Source organism: Lutjanus erythropterus, chromosome 2, assembly GCF_056507025.1.
Source record: "Lutjanus erythropterus isolate fLutEry1 chromosome 2, fLutEry1.hap2, whole genome shotgun sequence".
Taxonomy (NCBI): Eukaryota; Metazoa; Chordata; class Actinopteri; order Lutjaniformes; family Lutjanidae; genus Lutjanus; species Lutjanus erythropterus.
Genome location: NC_139318.1, coordinates 24,009,869 through 24,026,589, shown reverse-complemented (window position 1 = coordinate 24,026,589; position 16,721 = coordinate 24,009,869). Strand labels below are relative to the sequence as shown.

The following is a 16,721-nucleotide window of genomic DNA, read 5'->3' as shown; positions in this document are numbered from 1 at the left end:
ACAAATCAACTATTTAACACTAATACGTTGTTTGTTTAATCAGTATAAAACCCAAAGACAAAAAGCCATGTTGAAATTTTACACTGGGTTGTGTGTCAGATAATCTCATTCACATCCTGGATTATTTCTGCCGACTAAGAAGTAGCGAGCCATGCCATCATTTCAGCAGGTCATTATTTCAAAATGCCAATAGTCCAAAAAACGTCCCATTGAACTGAAAATTCTATTTGCCTGAGAGCCCGCTGTCGTGAAAGCAAACCCATCTAACAACTCAGGTGATGGGGCCACGCACCCACTGGGTAGAACTCTCATGATTTTATTCTGACATTGGAAATTTGTCTGTAACAGTGAAATCACTTGAAATATTGCTTGTTGTAAAGCCAGAAAGATCGCCTACTCGGGACAAATACCCAGTGATTACGCACTTTGGACAGGTACCACAGTCACTGAACTGACAACTGCATAAGTATGTGCATTTTTGGAGCAATGGGCTTTTGAGGCAACGGCCGTTTGTTTTCAGGACAACAGGCTGTCAGATAAAAGGACTTTTAGTACAGTGCAGTGGGACACTGTTCGGACTATTTAACTACAGAGTTTTGGAATAATGGGCCAACAAAAAAACTGGCAGCCTCCAGACAGCATCCAACACATTACCCAAATAAAAAATATTTTTTTTACCATTTGGTTACTGTGCACATTAAAAATACTTGTGTTAATTAGTGAGCTTTAAAGGTGCTAGTATGCAGACATTGTTACCTTTTGACAGAAACAAGCTAGCTATTTCCAGTCTTTATGCTAAGCTAAACTAACCAGCTGGTGGCACTATGGCTTCATATCTGATGTACAGACATGACAGTACAATCATTAGTGGATGGAGCGTCTATGACATCACCCATAGGTTTCTGAGGAGCTGTTTGAAGCTCACAGTGTGGTGGCTCTGTCCATCGTCATCCCGGTCAATCCTAAAATGGGCAAAGATGAAGAGCATGGGTGGAGTTGAGGCAAGAAGCTACCAAGCAGCTAGCCATCTGGAGACGGTCCCCACCTTTCACTCAAACTGTTTAAGCCCTTCATTACACCCTTAATTATCAGTTAACTTTAAGCCTTATTCAAACAGTTTTTGTTTTTGTACCAGGCTGTAGGCATTTTGCTGCAAACATTTATTTCTGCTATCAAGTTGGGCATTTTTATAGGGTATTCTCTGGGGATCGACTCAGTTTTGGAGCCAAAACAAGTGGCCATTCAAGGAAATGCAGTTTTTGGCACACCCAGAGGCCGCTTGGATGGTATAGATCCTCTCATCTAACTCCTGGCAAGAAAACAAGAGTGTCTTGCAAAATGTCAAACTCATATATTTTAGTTGTGGGTATTACTCTGTTTCTAGCTCTTGTAATAGAGGCAATCCCAAAATACAGCATGTATCCGTAAATGACAGATGCTAAGAGTAATATTTACACTTTCCATGTAAAATCCCACCCAGGATTCTGTCTACATGTTAACTTCAAAGAAAAACTATGCCTCTCATTTTTCCTTTCTCCTCCTATGCAGCCATCTCTGTTTCCCTCTTCACCAGATGGCCTTTTTAATTCAAGAGTGTAAAGCCTGCCAGCCTCTTACACACTTCAAACCAGACTGTGTGAAGGAATGGGAGGAGTGGATGGGGGCTGAAAAAATACAAGAAAAGATAGCAGATGCGAGAGGGCAGAAAAAAAGTAAGAAAAAGAAGAGTGGATGACAGTGTGGGCAGCAGTGGAAGAAGGATGAGGAGGGTGGGGTTTGAGAAAGATGCCATCTAGGCTGCTTTTTTTTTATGATACTCATTTGCCCCAGGAGTGGAGTGCAGCATTAATATGGTAATATCCCCCCAGGCAATAGCAAGTGTTGAAGAGTGGAGGTCATCTACTGTATATGCAGCCCTGAGCCTGGGTGAGCAGGTTGGAGATCCCCTGTGGAATGACTTGGAGGCTGGCTAAGAGGAAGCAAAGGTAATGGGAGTCAGGCTTCCCTAAAATCACATTTCCAGCTGACAAAGAGAATGGTCCTGGGTGGGGGGAGACTGAAAATGGTCTGCTAATGGGAAAGAAGACTCAAGAGTGAGTACACACACACACACACACACACACACACACACACACACACACACAAATTACTGAGCACGAACAAAGCATGAAACTTTGAATTCTGGAAGCACCTTTGACACGTGAAACTGTGATAGTTTGCTATGCTTGATTGAATCTCTTGAGATTTTACGTTTTTCTACTGTCAGCTAGTTTCACACTAAGCCCAATACCAACAATTTATGCCGCTAAGTATTTAATGTGTATGCCAAATATAGTTTATTCCTCTGTTTTATTCCTCTTTCACTGTCACAAAAACTATTAAAAACACATCAGCGAGCTTCATGGTTGCACTGAATAATATCATCCTAGATACTCATGAGAGCACCACAGTATACATATATTAATCCATAGCTAACTAGTCCCCAGCAAATACAGGAGTGAATGAATGGGTTTGAAGCTGAGACAGGATAGATGAGTTGGAGAGCGCTGACTTGTTCTTGGTCTTTTTATGACATATGCATATGCATACAGAATAAACTAAGGACATACAAACTAAGGCATCTATAGAGTTAAGCACTACAACTACTGACTAGAAAACTGGCACATTTGAGATGCTTTAGCATTTGGGGCATTATTGCTTGATAAACCCGAGTAAACACATAGGCACATATGAACAGGTTGAAAATGTAACATTGTAAGTTTTTTCTGTTTTGAAACCGCTTCCCAACAGGAGTTGGATCAACTGATCAGTTTGCTTGGTGTTAATGTCCATGCAATGCTTTTTGAAAAATCTGGGAGGTGTTTATGTAGACCCACAGTTGTGACCTACAGTTACCCATAACACCCTTGTCTGGGTAGATTCACAGAGAAGTGTACGGCTGCATCCTAAATTTCATACTAATATGCTATTGTATAAACTATGGCAGGATGTGTTTTTCAGTATATCCAAAACCTTAGTATGAAACCAGTAGACCAAGAGGTGTATATTATCGCCAGGAAATATTACGGTATGCAAGTACTAGACATTATACAGACATATATATCCCATAATGCAATGCAGTAGTGATGACAACGACAACAAGATAGCGACTAAGGCAGCTCTGGTGTAACATCAGTAATACCTCAACATAAATGTATGTAAAGTTTCACTTTGTTAGACGTTACATATTTTTTAAATGAGTTCATCATTAAGATGGGTTACCATGGTTACAAGTCTCCAGCAAGGAGACTGTCTGCAAGTGAGCAGCGTGTCCAAAAAGATATATACTACTGTTTATTTCCTCAAAACAATGTTGGATGATAGTATGCATTCTGGATATGCAGTGCACTTCACAGACGCATAGTGCCAGCCTTAAAACATTGATTTCCTGTTGATCAATTCAAAAATGACTGTAATATTGTGTATCGAATATACTCTTGGATTCTCTTTATGCATCCTCACAAGGCACACAGAACAACTGCGTTCTGTGTTTGAGGTGTGAGTTCATTTCCACTTTGTTGGCACAACTAATGCGAACTTTAGGTTTTTTAATCTCATTTTAGGTTCTCCATGTTTATCTTGCATTCACAATCCAATCAACTGCTGGGAAATCTGAGACATTTTAGAGGTTGTATCCAATATGTATCCATATTGGATGTATTTCCATCTATTATGAAAGCATTTTCAAGTTTTTCTCACCCAGCCTCTGTGGAATTACTCATAATGACTCAAACAGTAAACACAGACTTAAAGAAGTACCCCAGTGAAGTGCTTCAGACTATTTAATCAGCTAAAATGATGTATTTAATATAGTAATTGAAAACCAGACATTTACAGGAAATCCTACATGGATTATTTCTGAAGACCAGTGTGTGATTTCCAGTTCAGGTAACTTTGTGTGGAAAATTGACTGGATCAATGCTGTCCACTGAAGTTACATCAGTAAAACAATGAATGTCTCCCAAAAATACGACCGCTGACCTTTTCTGATAAGGTCATTTATACAATTAGCAATTAAAGAGCGAGGAGGTTGTTTCACAGCATCTTTGAGTAGCAGCTACTGCAATTAAGAAGACATGAATCAATTGAGAGGTTTGCTGCATCACTGTCACACAGCTGTGCTTACATTCACTTGAGACAGTCAGTCAGTGAACCTCATATTCAGACCCTGATTATCATACAATCCAGCTCATTCTATGTATGCTTTTCATGCTTCTATTTAACAGCTTGCTCCATCTTTCAGAGCTGACTGTAGAGCACACCTCCCCCCATCCATCTCTTCCTCTCCCTGCACCTGTAAAGGGGGAATCCCTTGCATGTGTTCAACGGTCCCTTCGCCTCCCAGGAGCCCCATTCTGCCTTCCTCATCAAACATTCATCCTCTCTCTTTGTCTCTCAGAGATCATTACTGCCAGTCCTATGATTGGCCAGAACACAGTGATGGATGTATGGTGCTTTTGTTTCAGAGGTTTTTTATTGTATCTCTGCATTATTCATCATCGCACCACCACAATGTTAAAAGAAAGTGGCCTGAAACACCATGAATTATTTTGGGAAATCACTAGAAGTGGTGTTCCTGGACTGACAATTGATATTAGTGAGGGAATTAAAGTTATATTATCTCAAATGTGATGAGATGAGAACGCACATTTAGTTTTTCTGTTTTTTAAATTGCATCATTTATATAACTAAAAAACAATATCCCGGGGCAGTAAGGATTGTTTTTAAATAGATGCTTGAATTTCTCTTAATTTGACAGTTTCATTGCATTCAGACTAATTCATGAATATTTTGGGGGAAATACCACCATGCAACATTACATAGTGGTATTTCTATCTCTATTTCAGAGAGTCATTGTATTCCCTCCTCTTTTTTTCTCATGATATTATTATATTTAAATTCAGCTATCAACTAACACTTAAGTCGGGGAACTTCTGGAAACCAAAATGTCTCTAGTCTTTGTATACACATCACTGCTGATGGGGTAACGCCTGTGACGAACCCATTAGACTTAAGAAAATATATTTCCATGCACATCATTGTACACTGTTTTGAGGAAACATGTCGTTCAATTTGGAAACAGTGGCAAAGCTGTTTTGAGACTAAACGTGCCCCTGAGTGAACGAGCCCCGCCCACTGACCAGTTCAAAGTTTTCACATTTTCTTCAACGCTTGATTTCACTCTTTATGCTATGCTAAGCTAACTGGCTGTTGATAGTAGCTTCATATTTAAGAGACAGACATAAGAGCAATATCATTGTACTTAGCTTATTCTCTGGAGATAAAAATGGACATAAGAATATTTCTTAAAATGTCAAACTATTTAGAGCTTCAACCAACAATTATTTTCATTACTGATTAATATGCTGATTTCTCTCGATTAATTGGTTAGTTGTTTTGTCTATAAAATGTCAGAAAAAGGTGAAAAATGTTGATCAGTGTTTCTGAAAGCTCAAAACTGTGTTCTAAAATGCCTTGCTTGTCCACAACACAAAGATAATTCATTTACTTTGTCACTAGGACAAAAGAAATCAGAAAATACTCACATTTAAGAAGCTGGAAACAGAAATTATGATTTTTTTCTTTAAAAAGACTCAAACCTATTAATTAATTGTCAAATTAGTTGGCATTTCAAACAACGTAATCGCATGGCTAAAAAGTCAATAACAGCCACATACAATCACAAACAGTAACTCAAACAGATACACTGATTCCCAAAGGAGATTGAGAGGTGAATCTAGTTAGTTACAAGGTGATTCCCAAGTCATATATTAAGATAAAACTTAATTTTGATACACAACATTATGTTGATAATTTTAGACTGTAGACTGTAGCATACTGTAGTTTTCCCTTTCAGGCCCCTTGACAGTTTTAAAATGAAACACTCTGAATGGGAAAAGTCACTTCAGCTGAGCTGCTCATAACTTATGGACAACGTATGGAGGAGGGAGTTGTAAGGAGATATATTGCTTTAAGTGAAAGGTCCAGTGTGTAAGATTTATGGAGGTTGTTGGCAGAACGTGGCAGAAATAGAATGTAATATTCCTAAGTTTTCATTCATTACAGCAGCTCCGAATGAACAAACCAAAAACTGGCTCTAGTTAAAGCCTTTGGGGTTTTTTTGCAGCCACTGATTCGCCTACGCACTTGGAGGGAAGATGAGATGAGGTGTTTGCAATCTGCAAGCTCACCAACAGACGCCACTAAATCCTACACACTGCTCCTTTAAGGCACGTTTAATGCATCAACACTGGGTCCCAAAACAGTCACAGCTGATAAATTTAGGACAGTTTAAATGCTCTCATCGACCTCAGATCTGTTGCCACCAGTTCCATCACTCCTGATGTTTCAAAACAGTTTCTTTTCACAGTACATTAACTGCATGAGAAGTAAAGACAGCTTCAGCTCCAGTGACTTGACAGGAATAGTTTTATCAACCAACTACCTGTCAGAAATCTATCCAGGCTTGGGGCACAAAGATAAACATATATTTTTATGCCCAAAATTTTCCTGACGTGTAAAAAAACACGAGTATTCACATGAGCTGCAGAAGCAGAAGAAATCAACAGTTCATTATTACTCACAATTGAAATCACTGATGCAGCTGATGACCCAGAACTCACCTAGGAACCTCTCACACATACTCAAAGAATGTAAAATAGGAATGAGTCATTTGCAGTCAGCGCAGCACTTAATTTTAATCTGAGAGTCATGCGCACATCATTAATTAAGTGGAAGCTTCCTTATGCTTTTACTTGAGTAAATCCATCTTTAAATCTTTCTACTGGAGTAGAAATCTACTGGAAGTACAGTGTTTTTTCTCAGTTTAATGTTTGATGTGAAAATGATTTTATCAGGATTGCATCTTAAGTGAATGATAAGCAGACTCACTTATTGGATGTGTCCGTTTGAGATAACATTTCCATTTATTCTAAAATTCAATGTCAAGACTCTGCTTTCTGTCATTCTTTCGCTGTCACCGTGCCCTTCACATAACACACGTCTGTCTTATTAACACTAGTGCAGAGGTACTATCAACCTACAGGATACAAATCATTACATAAATAACTTCATTTACAACAGTGCAGAGGGACATTAAATATTTGATTTAGCAGATGTTATGGGTGTCAGGTGTACAGTATAGACAAGGCTTTTTGTGGGTGATACTGGCAGACGTCCAACTGCCAACTTCACCGGCACGTTTCTGTGAATGAGTAAATACATGAACATATGGAAGAGTGAGCTATTAAGCTGTCCTTTTTGATAGGACCTTAGTGATTCATCATACAGGAATTAAATCACATAGTTGGAAGCTAATATAAAGCACATGCAGCCACTATAAAAAGTTTTTTTTTTTTTAAGTATACCGCTCAGCTCACCCTCTCTGTCCAAGCACACAGGACAAACGGTGGCTCGTTCTAAGACAGCAAAAACACAAAGATTCTTATTTTTAGGTGATTACACACAAGTGAAAACACACCTGTGAAAATTATCTTAAATTTCTGCTGTATTCTGCCAATAAATCCTCATAAATCTTTCATATCATTTATAAAAGATTCTACCAGGAACCAAAAATGGTTCTGCTATGGGGACAAGCTGAAAACCCCTATGTGCAGGGGTATAGCAGTGGCAGTAAACTCAGTTTATCCCCCTCTTTGAAATGAGGCTGAGCATTTACTCACCTATGTTAAGATCAACTGTATCAATCAATGAGGGGAAACAAGGTGGGTGAACTACAGTTAATCCACAGTTTACCCCCCTTTGTGATTAGTACTACACCCCTGGCTATATTGTTCTAGTTAGAACCTTTATTTCTAAGAGTGTTGTCTGTACTAGAGAGATCAGGCAGGCATTCAAGTTAAGCTGATACAAGTGAATGTATCTGAGAAAAAGCCTGTGCTGCTTTGGTTTCTCTCTGCAGATAATGAGTCATTTTGTTTGTTCCAGAACTCGTAGACACTGCAGCCCAGCTCTGATCGTCCAGTACCCAAACTAATTAACTGGGTTCCCGGTCCTCATGTTGCACTGGCAGCATCAAGTCAAAAGTAACAGGTGAGGCAGACTGCGTTGAGGGCTGAGCTGCGAAAGGGAGCACAGGTCAGACAGCCTTGCCCCCTCCTGTTACTCTTCACTTCTGGATTCAGATGATGGCAGTGGAGCATGGTCTTCTTCAGTCAGCCATGACCTGAATAATTTACTGTAATCAACATCTTCAGCTGTGAGCGCCAGGCTCGCACCTCATCTCAGATTCTCAGTCTTACAGGAAGAACATTTACCAATATGCTTCATTGTGCTGCGTAAGAAATTCAGAAATAGATGCATGATATAATAAGGGTGGATTAAACACTTTACTAATAATTGATTTTTTTGTCTCTGTGTGACTCTGTATGTTGAATGAACTGATTAGACTGCATTCTGAGGGGGTTTTTCTATTGTGTTTTATCTGCTGAACATGCAGCACAGATGCCCCTGGGACTGGAGGAAGCATCCACAGTACATTTTGCTTCCCTTAATGACTTTGTCCAGTATTAGCGACGCAGCCTCCAAATATTTGCGCCTTGGGCTGTTCATTTATATTCCTCATGTGTTTAAAAATGTATTTTAAACTCCTGATGATATGATAATCGAGGAATTACACGGAATCACTCTATCTGTTGCCACACACGCAGTATTATCTCACTGTTCTCATGTTCATTTACAACAGTGTGATGTTAATCTACACTGATGTCCCTCTATCAGTGTGGATTATTTTATTTCGAGAAGAAAAAAGAGATAATTTTCTGAGCATCCTCTGATAGGAGAATCAAACTACTAAAAAAATGACTGCGAAAATAGAAACCAGACGAAATGATATTTGTCTTCTCTTCAACACCCTGTGGCACACAAACTAATTATCAAGTTTTTCACTTTTAAAACGAGTTTCTCTGCGATGTTTCCCACTTTTTATCACACAAATGAGCGAGATTGGAGACATGGCGGTTGTTGTGTACTGCAGCGCCTGTTTAGTAGTTTGTCAGCAGCCTCGCACATGTGGAGGGTTGTGCAGCAAGTAGACATATCTGTAGCCACAAATACTGGTCAACAAACGGAATTCTTTTTAAAAAAATGTGCTGGTGTCAAAAATTAATAACATCTTAAAAAATGACAAATTGCGCACCAATTTATTCCTTCATACTTTTACGCTTTTAATAACACGCGTATGACAATACTTTAAGGATGAAAACTACGAAGATTTTATAAACATGGTTTTAAAAAAAAGGGCGAGTTTACCGGAAACTCCTCAGTAAATTCAAACCAGCTCGTTAAAGTTCACAAAAATGCACATTTTACGCACAAATCAGTGGAGACAAAAAACACACACACAGCCTTCACATCTCTTACCTGCACAGGGTTCCTCAGTTTCCAGCGCTGCCGTGCGATGAATGGATCGTGTTAACCCAAGGCATATCCTCTTTTGCAGCAGTTTGTAAGCCTAAAAACCGGCTGTGCGGCGGTGAACTACAGCGGAGCAGCTGATCAAATGAAGGAGGCGAAGCGTCGCTGGCTGAAGTTTGCGCGCCAGCAGCTGTCCGCGGTGCTGAAAACACCACAACCACACCGACAAGATGAGCCGTTCAGTCCTGGAGGTCTGGTGATCCTGCTGCCACACGCTCAAAAGTCACATTAATCTCCTAAAACACGCTTAAAACAAATGCAACTGACGCCCACTTCATTGTGCTGATGGAGGAAAAAGGCGTTTCATTTCTAGAGCAGCAACGGTGAAGAGATATCATCAATTTAAAGAGCAGAATAGAATAAAATGTGACGTTTAGGAGTCTGATAGGATGCCAGATGATATGCTTTAGCGCTCAAGAAATCTGGCAATTGGACACAAAGTTTAAATTCTACCTGTTACTCGAGTGAGCTGCAAAATCTTCAGCAACTGGCAACAATACTCTGAAAATGATCCTGCTGCAGATGAGTCTGGGAGAGCTCAACTCTCAGAAGGTTTAGACCCCTGAACAAAAGCGCAGTTGCTCCACGCACCAACACTGCTAGAGATATTCTGTCTCATCGCACCTATGGCAAGTTACCATTATGTAATTTAGAGTTCAATGAAAAAGATTTCTTTCAGTCGCTTTGTTCTGCTACTGGATGTGGGTATCAGTGGGTAGAGAGTGTAAAAGTCGCCCCCTATTTGTTCAAACGGTCAAGAGGGGGGGTTCAAATGATCAAAATAACGATTCTTTGGAGAATACTTATCTTCAGCGGTGCAAATTTTATTTGGGATCCGCCGACAAGTTGTGACACGGCACAGACAGAGTGTGAGGTCAGTCCCAGATGGCACAGCGAGGCGCGCAGGGGACATGCGCTCTGAGAGGCTGAGCTGCGACCCTCTCCTCTACTGCTGCCATGAAAAGCAGCATCAGACACGCAACGCTCGGCATCTAAATTTGTTTGTTGAGACATCTCTCCCTCCTCTATCTGTCTCTCTCAACGTGCAATGTAATGAGATTAATAATTAACATCACGGGAAGGCAATAATCTGCGTGCCCCCAAAGCTGCATGACACCCCCGTGGGTTTCACAATTAATTAAATCAGTCGTTGACCCAGTGTGTCATCGCAGTCTCTTCCAGGCTGATTTTCATTTTTGCCTTTGGACAAAGGTTGGGGTGCCAGGATTAAAAGTGAAAGTGCAACAGACATGCGGTGAGGGCAGCTGTCCCTGCAGACTGATCACACCTCTGTAGGCAGAACAGCTACCAATCTCATAATCACTAAACAAATGTTACCCACTGAGTGTCAGCTGAGATATTTTAAAACCTGATAAATGGAATTTCTCCTCTGGTCTGGGAATGAACAGGCAGGGCGATGTGTTATAATTAGTCGATGCCCAACATAAGGGGTGATGATTCGTTTCTATATTGTAGACACGCAGAAACAGAAAGATATGAAGATGGGGGAGAAATTAAAGGGATAGTTCACAGCAAAAATCAACAAGACACATTTTTTCTCTTTCCTGTATTGGTATTTATCTATCTAAATTGTTTTGTGTGCGTTTCTGAGTTTTGGAAGAATCAGCTGTAGATATGTCTGCCTTCTTTTGAATATAATGGAACGAGATGTCACTCGAGCATGAGGCTCTGGGAGGGAAAATCCCATTCATATTCCAAATGAAGGATTTAGATTATTGGCCATAATGTTGTAACCATCCAACGTAGACTGACCACGAGCTATGAGATTGTGAAAATATGGTATGCTCCTGTAGAAGCCACAAGTCTGTATCTCGTGAACATCAAGGGATTGTGTTCTTTTCTTCACTTTAGAAGAGTCTACAAAAGCCAGACCTATGCAAAATTTCTTAGGAACATACAAATATTAATATTTGAGAGTTTAAAATAATCCAATAGTCATGGCATATCAGTTGATATTTATTTTAGACACAAACATATCACTCTAAAACCTGACAAGTTGACCTTACTTTAAAAAAATCTAGAGAATCAATATAATTATTAGGGTTACTTAAAATTTAGTTGTAGGTACATAATTTTGTGAAGCTGTTCCAATTTAAAAGTTATAAGCGCAATCAACTCATTCTAAGTGCAACATAAACATTTTTGGTAATGATCCTTTAAAGGACCAGCATGTTGCATTTTGTGGCATCTTGTAGTGAGCCTGTAGATTGCAACTAACTCGCCTCAGTCTACCCTTTGAATTATATAGGACAAACTACAGAGGCTGCAAATCTAGCAAAAAAAAACGTAAAGGCCATGTCGAGGGACAGTATTTGTTTTTTTCATTCTGGGTTACTGTAGAAACATGGTGGTTGAACATTGTGGCCTCTGTGAAAGAGGACCTGCACCCTCTGTAGGTATAAATGGCTCATTCTAGGGTAATTAACACAATTTTTATTTTCAAGTAATTTTACACTAATGAAAACAAATGTATGAATATTATATAACATTTCTGTCAATAAAGCCCAGAAAATGTCACACACTGGAACTTCAAGTTGTTTTGTTAGAGAATTGTGACAAAGACATGTACTGAGCTGCATGTTTTCTAGATGAAAAATAAAACTTGTCAGTGCTCTCTAGTGGAAACATTAAACATAATGTTTCTAAATGACCACAAATATAATCTGATATATCTGTAATATATGATATATGTGAAATAGGCTGATATTCCCCAGGAGCAAAAGGGACATTTCTCTTTCTGGTTGTTGGTGTGTAATCAGAAAATGTACTGTGCCTGTTATGGTGTTGATTTGAATGAAAACATTTGTACATATAGGTCATGATGCTCATTAAGGACCACTGGCTAAAGAACATGTGTGTCCATCAAATATCAACAGTCTGCTGGAGCCTATTCTTCTTCTTCTGCTGTACACAGAGCTGATTAAATAAACTGTGACACAAATGCCAAACCTCTCATTCACTGAGAGCATTCTCCTCGGATCAATGCGGATCCCGCTGAGGTGACAGGATTCAGATACAATAACATTTTTCATATCATTTTGTGCACATTTTAAAAAACTTTTTAAGGGTGCCAGGGAAACCATCTCTGTTTAATTTGCTCAACTTGCACTGAAAAATACTTTATGCCATTATTGGCTCTTTCTTGAACATTTTTCTTTTATTCAGCTTTGAATTCCATGCCTGTGTCTTTCCAAAAGAAGCAGCGGCAGCACAGGCAGTCATTACAATGTGAAGCCACGGAAGCAGTTAGCGTTAAAAGGAGAGCTTAATAAGTTATTAAGCGCTTAGTGCCTCATCAATAACTTCTGAACAACAATGTCCCACCGCCACCCACACTTTGTTACATCTCTCCGTCTCTGTTGGGAAACAGACAAATAAAAATGGATGTCCTCAGAGTGGAGCAGTAATGATGTGGCTTTGTGTTATAAAACTTAAAATTGAGGTCATTTCTTTAACAGACATGAGTAAAGAATGAGGGTTATTTAATTGTTTGTGCAACAAAATCTATGCACAACTCATTCCTGTCAACTGAACTTTTCATTTGAAAACTTTATTACAGACAGAGAGACACAACCATGGCAATGTGCTGTACATCATTTCCAATGTCTCACAGCACCTACAACTTCAACCTACAAACAAACTGTATCACAACTAGTCTCTGGAAGTGAGTGAGATTTGGCTACGGACAGAAGTGTAGAGTGGTTTAATAAACCAACTATAGAAGAGAACATTACATTAAAAAAGTAAAGCAATTATCTGAGCGCAGTGTAACAATACAATCCAGTATCACACCAAAGAGTGTAATAGACCCACCAGTCCACCATGACAGTGGTACGTTTTGCCTTGCCTAGGGATGAAAAGTACACGTATATGCATTATTACAGTCATGTTTGCAACAACACAAACAAAACATCCGGTAAAGGTTGTTGAGAACCATTGTAATTTCGTTAGATTTAGGAAGGTTCGTGATAGTTTGGGTTAAAGTCCACGTAAATGTGTTCTGAGTTTGTAACACCGCAAAAAGATGTGTTAATAACCACCCAGCCAAAGTTGAATTATTAACACAAATCGTCAAGGGGGGTAGGGGTGGGGCATTTCTTCATGAATCGATTTGCTTTTGGCTGATGAATGAAAGGAACCGGGTTAATTAAAAGAACCGGTCTTCTCATCATCTCATCTCAGTCTTTTCACATTTTTTCGGCAACTATTTTCTAACTTGTATAACATACATAAAAGAATATTTCTGAATTTCCTTTACACTGACTTTAAAATAACTTCTTCCTTAAAACCGTTTGCCTCAAACGGAAACCAACCTCTGGTCTCTTTGTGTCAAAGTCCTGTGTTTTACCCATCAACCCCCACCAACTGACCTCCTCTTTACGCAGACGTCCTCGCTCTTTAAACCCTTGCTCCCATCATTATCACCCCCTGCTGGTACATCATCTTCATACATGCGTGTACTTGTCAGTGTTAGGCAAGCCGAAACGTGACACACACTGTATTTCCTGGTGGATTATTACATGCTTTGGCATAAGACTGGGCTGGACAATAAAATGTTCTGTACAGTATCCAAGGGAGAAAGTTTACATCTTTGAATTGCATTTCATTCCTGGTCATGATGACCCAGAGGCTTCTGTGATGGTACTTTACTGCAGTAAGTCCTCACTGATGTTGATGACAGTTGATTTTATTCTGCCTCAGACTTCAGTATTTCCCCTGTGTGAATTAAAAGCACAATGAAATAGGTCCATTAGGCATTAGCTCTTGAACACTGTCACCCAATCATTACTGTATATCTAGACACCAAAGTCAGGTGATGCACATAAACACACAAAAATCCCTCAGGACATGATCTTGAGTTGGGTACAACATCAACTGTCACACATGAGCAAAAAGATGGTGTATGTTGATCCTGGATAGTTGGTGTCAGTGTCTTTCCTTTGATGTTGATCTTAAAATGAAGAGTCACCTCTAATCTGCACAGGAAAGGTGGTGATTCACATGATTTAAGTTGGAAATAAAATACAGAATTGAACAAATCTCGCCTCTTGTTATCTGCACACCACACACAGAGGAAATCAGGTTTACTCAAGAGGATTTAACTCTATGGGGGTTGTCTGTTGTTCTATGTTGACAGAATTTAAATATAGGATCAGAAATTATTTAAAAAAAAAATGAGATTACAGTATAACAAAAAGTATAGGCTTCAAAAAGAGGAATTAGGAGGCGCAGAAATACGGCATGTTGGTCATGGCATGAGCAGCTTTAGATCCACCAACAAGATTACATGACAGATAACCAGCAAGAGCAACGACTGAGAAACTCTCTAGCATGCCAGTGTTACATGGCCTCATCCCTTATCTCCTCCGCATCCTCCCTACTCCTCTCCACCTCCCAAGGGCTCCTTCTTCTCAGCCACCAGTTCAGCTGCTTCTGTAGCTCCATCTTCACCCTGAGGAATCTCCTCCTCCACCTCCTCCTCAGCCTCTCCATCTTCCTTGTCTTCCCCCTCCTCCTGCTCCTCCTGCTCCTCCTGATCCATGTCAAGCTCCTCAAAGGATGAGCCGCTGCCCATAGACTCATTCGAGCCTCTGTCGCTCTGGTCCCTGGGCTTAATGTCTTCATTTGCGTCCATTACGTCCCTGAGAGGCAGGGAAGAGGCCAGGGAGGCAGCTGTGGAAGCAGCCAGGGAGGTCTCTCTGCTGTCCCAGGGCACGCCGCCGCTCACTGAACTCACGTCACTGTGGGAGTCTGCACCTGCAGCAACACACGGCAAAGAGACACAGATAAAGGAGGTTCTGTTAGTATGCAAAACCAATCTAACAAACTAACAAGATTCAGGCAAGGACAACTCAATTAGAGGGAACTACAGGTGTTTGTGTACTGATTTATTATGAGCTAATTATGTTGTACTTAATAATGCAGGATTTCCCTAAGTGTGACTGAAAAGAAGTGGTACTACCTCCATAATTAAGAAGAGCACACAGAAAAATAAAGTTTAAATACCCAATAATGGTTATGAGACTTCCTAAATATTGACCCTACATTAGAAACATGTTTGAATTAAGGATGAAAGGATTACCTGTTTCACCATAAGCTGTAGTAAAATTCCAGACAATTAGTACCATTTCAAATGTTAATTATCACCACAATTCATAGACAAAACTGTCCAACAACAACCAAAGTTAGCATCAGTCCCCCAGACGCAGTGACAACGTGGGCTCGTTCTGTGTCAGTGAAAACTCTGACATAACAAAGGAGCGGATGTCATTTCAAATCTTTGAGAGGTTTTCGATCTATAACATTTGGCAAAAGGATTTCAGTGTACGTTTTGAACATTTTCAGCACATTTTAAACATACCACCATGATCCCTGTAAGTGTAAGAACTTAATCAATCAGTCACTATAATCATGATACGAAATTTTCTCACAGTCTCATCTCCAGTTTGGATGCCTATTCGGACATGTGAATAAACTTTGGATATGGTTGGTGTTTCCACTTATCGATTCTTTGAGACACTTGGGGGCGGAACACAATATTTTAAGATACAGTGTGCAGTGGCCCGATAACTAAGTGTTTTCTATGAGGAGAAACCTATGGTAATATGAGTCTACAACCATGCAAAAGCAGCACTGTTGTACTTAAGAACAGCAGTGCTTTCAGCTAAATGCCAATGATAACAGAATAAAATAGAATAAAAATAATAAAAAAAAAATACTTGTGTGCAAATGGCAGAAATTTGTCTTTGCTTACGTGTGCAGAAAAAAACAAGCACATTAAAAAACACACTGTATCACATCCAAACAAAACACATTAAAAATACATTTACAAAGAGACACAAAATAAGCTATTTCAAGAAAAGCAACAGGTGCTTGATGGTGAGGACTGAGTCTGGGTACGGAGAAAGAATAAATAGAGGTAAAGTGCTGTGCGCTGAGGTAGTGGGCCGACTTCAAAAAGTGTCTACCGATTTAGATATTTTATGGCAACAGGAATAAATGATTTTCTGTAGATGTTTTTCTCTGCACAGGGGGCTCTACCTTTCCCCTGATGGCAGCAGCTGAAAGTAGTGATTTAGGAAGATGGCTGTGGTCATCTAAGAATTTGCTTTTTAGGTGTTGGACTGCTCTGCCGTGGTGACAGGACAGCTGAGTCTGTTTGCAGCCTGTAACTGAACTGCCCAGTTTACCTACTTTGGAAAGCTTTGTCTTGCTTTTGATGCATG

At 39.7% G+C, this 16,721-nt stretch overlaps 2 protein-coding genes across 2 annotated transcripts in view; both read right to left on the bottom strand.

Moving 5' to 3' along the window:
- The window catches only part of grm2a (glutamate receptor, metabotropic 2a), a 43,598-nt gene extending 33,195 nt beyond the window's left edge, over positions 1 to 10,403 (bottom strand). The window contains exon 1 of the mRNA XM_084733682.1: positions 9,421 to 10,403. The gene's annotated coding sequence lies outside the window, so the exon portion shown is untranslated. The remainder of the gene's footprint in view (positions 1 to 9,420) is intronic.
- Positions 10,404 to 14,663: 4,260 nt separating this feature from the next.
- The window catches only part of tex264a (testis expressed 264, ER-phagy receptor a), a 95,879-nt gene continuing 93,821 nt past the window's right edge, over positions 14,664 to 16,721 (bottom strand). The window contains exon 4 of the mRNA XM_084733671.1: positions 14,664 to 15,252. Coding sequence (XP_084589797.1) covers positions 14,873 to 15,252 — 380 coding nt within the window. The 3' untranslated portion in view covers positions 14,664 to 14,872. The remainder of the gene's footprint in view (positions 15,253 to 16,721) is intronic.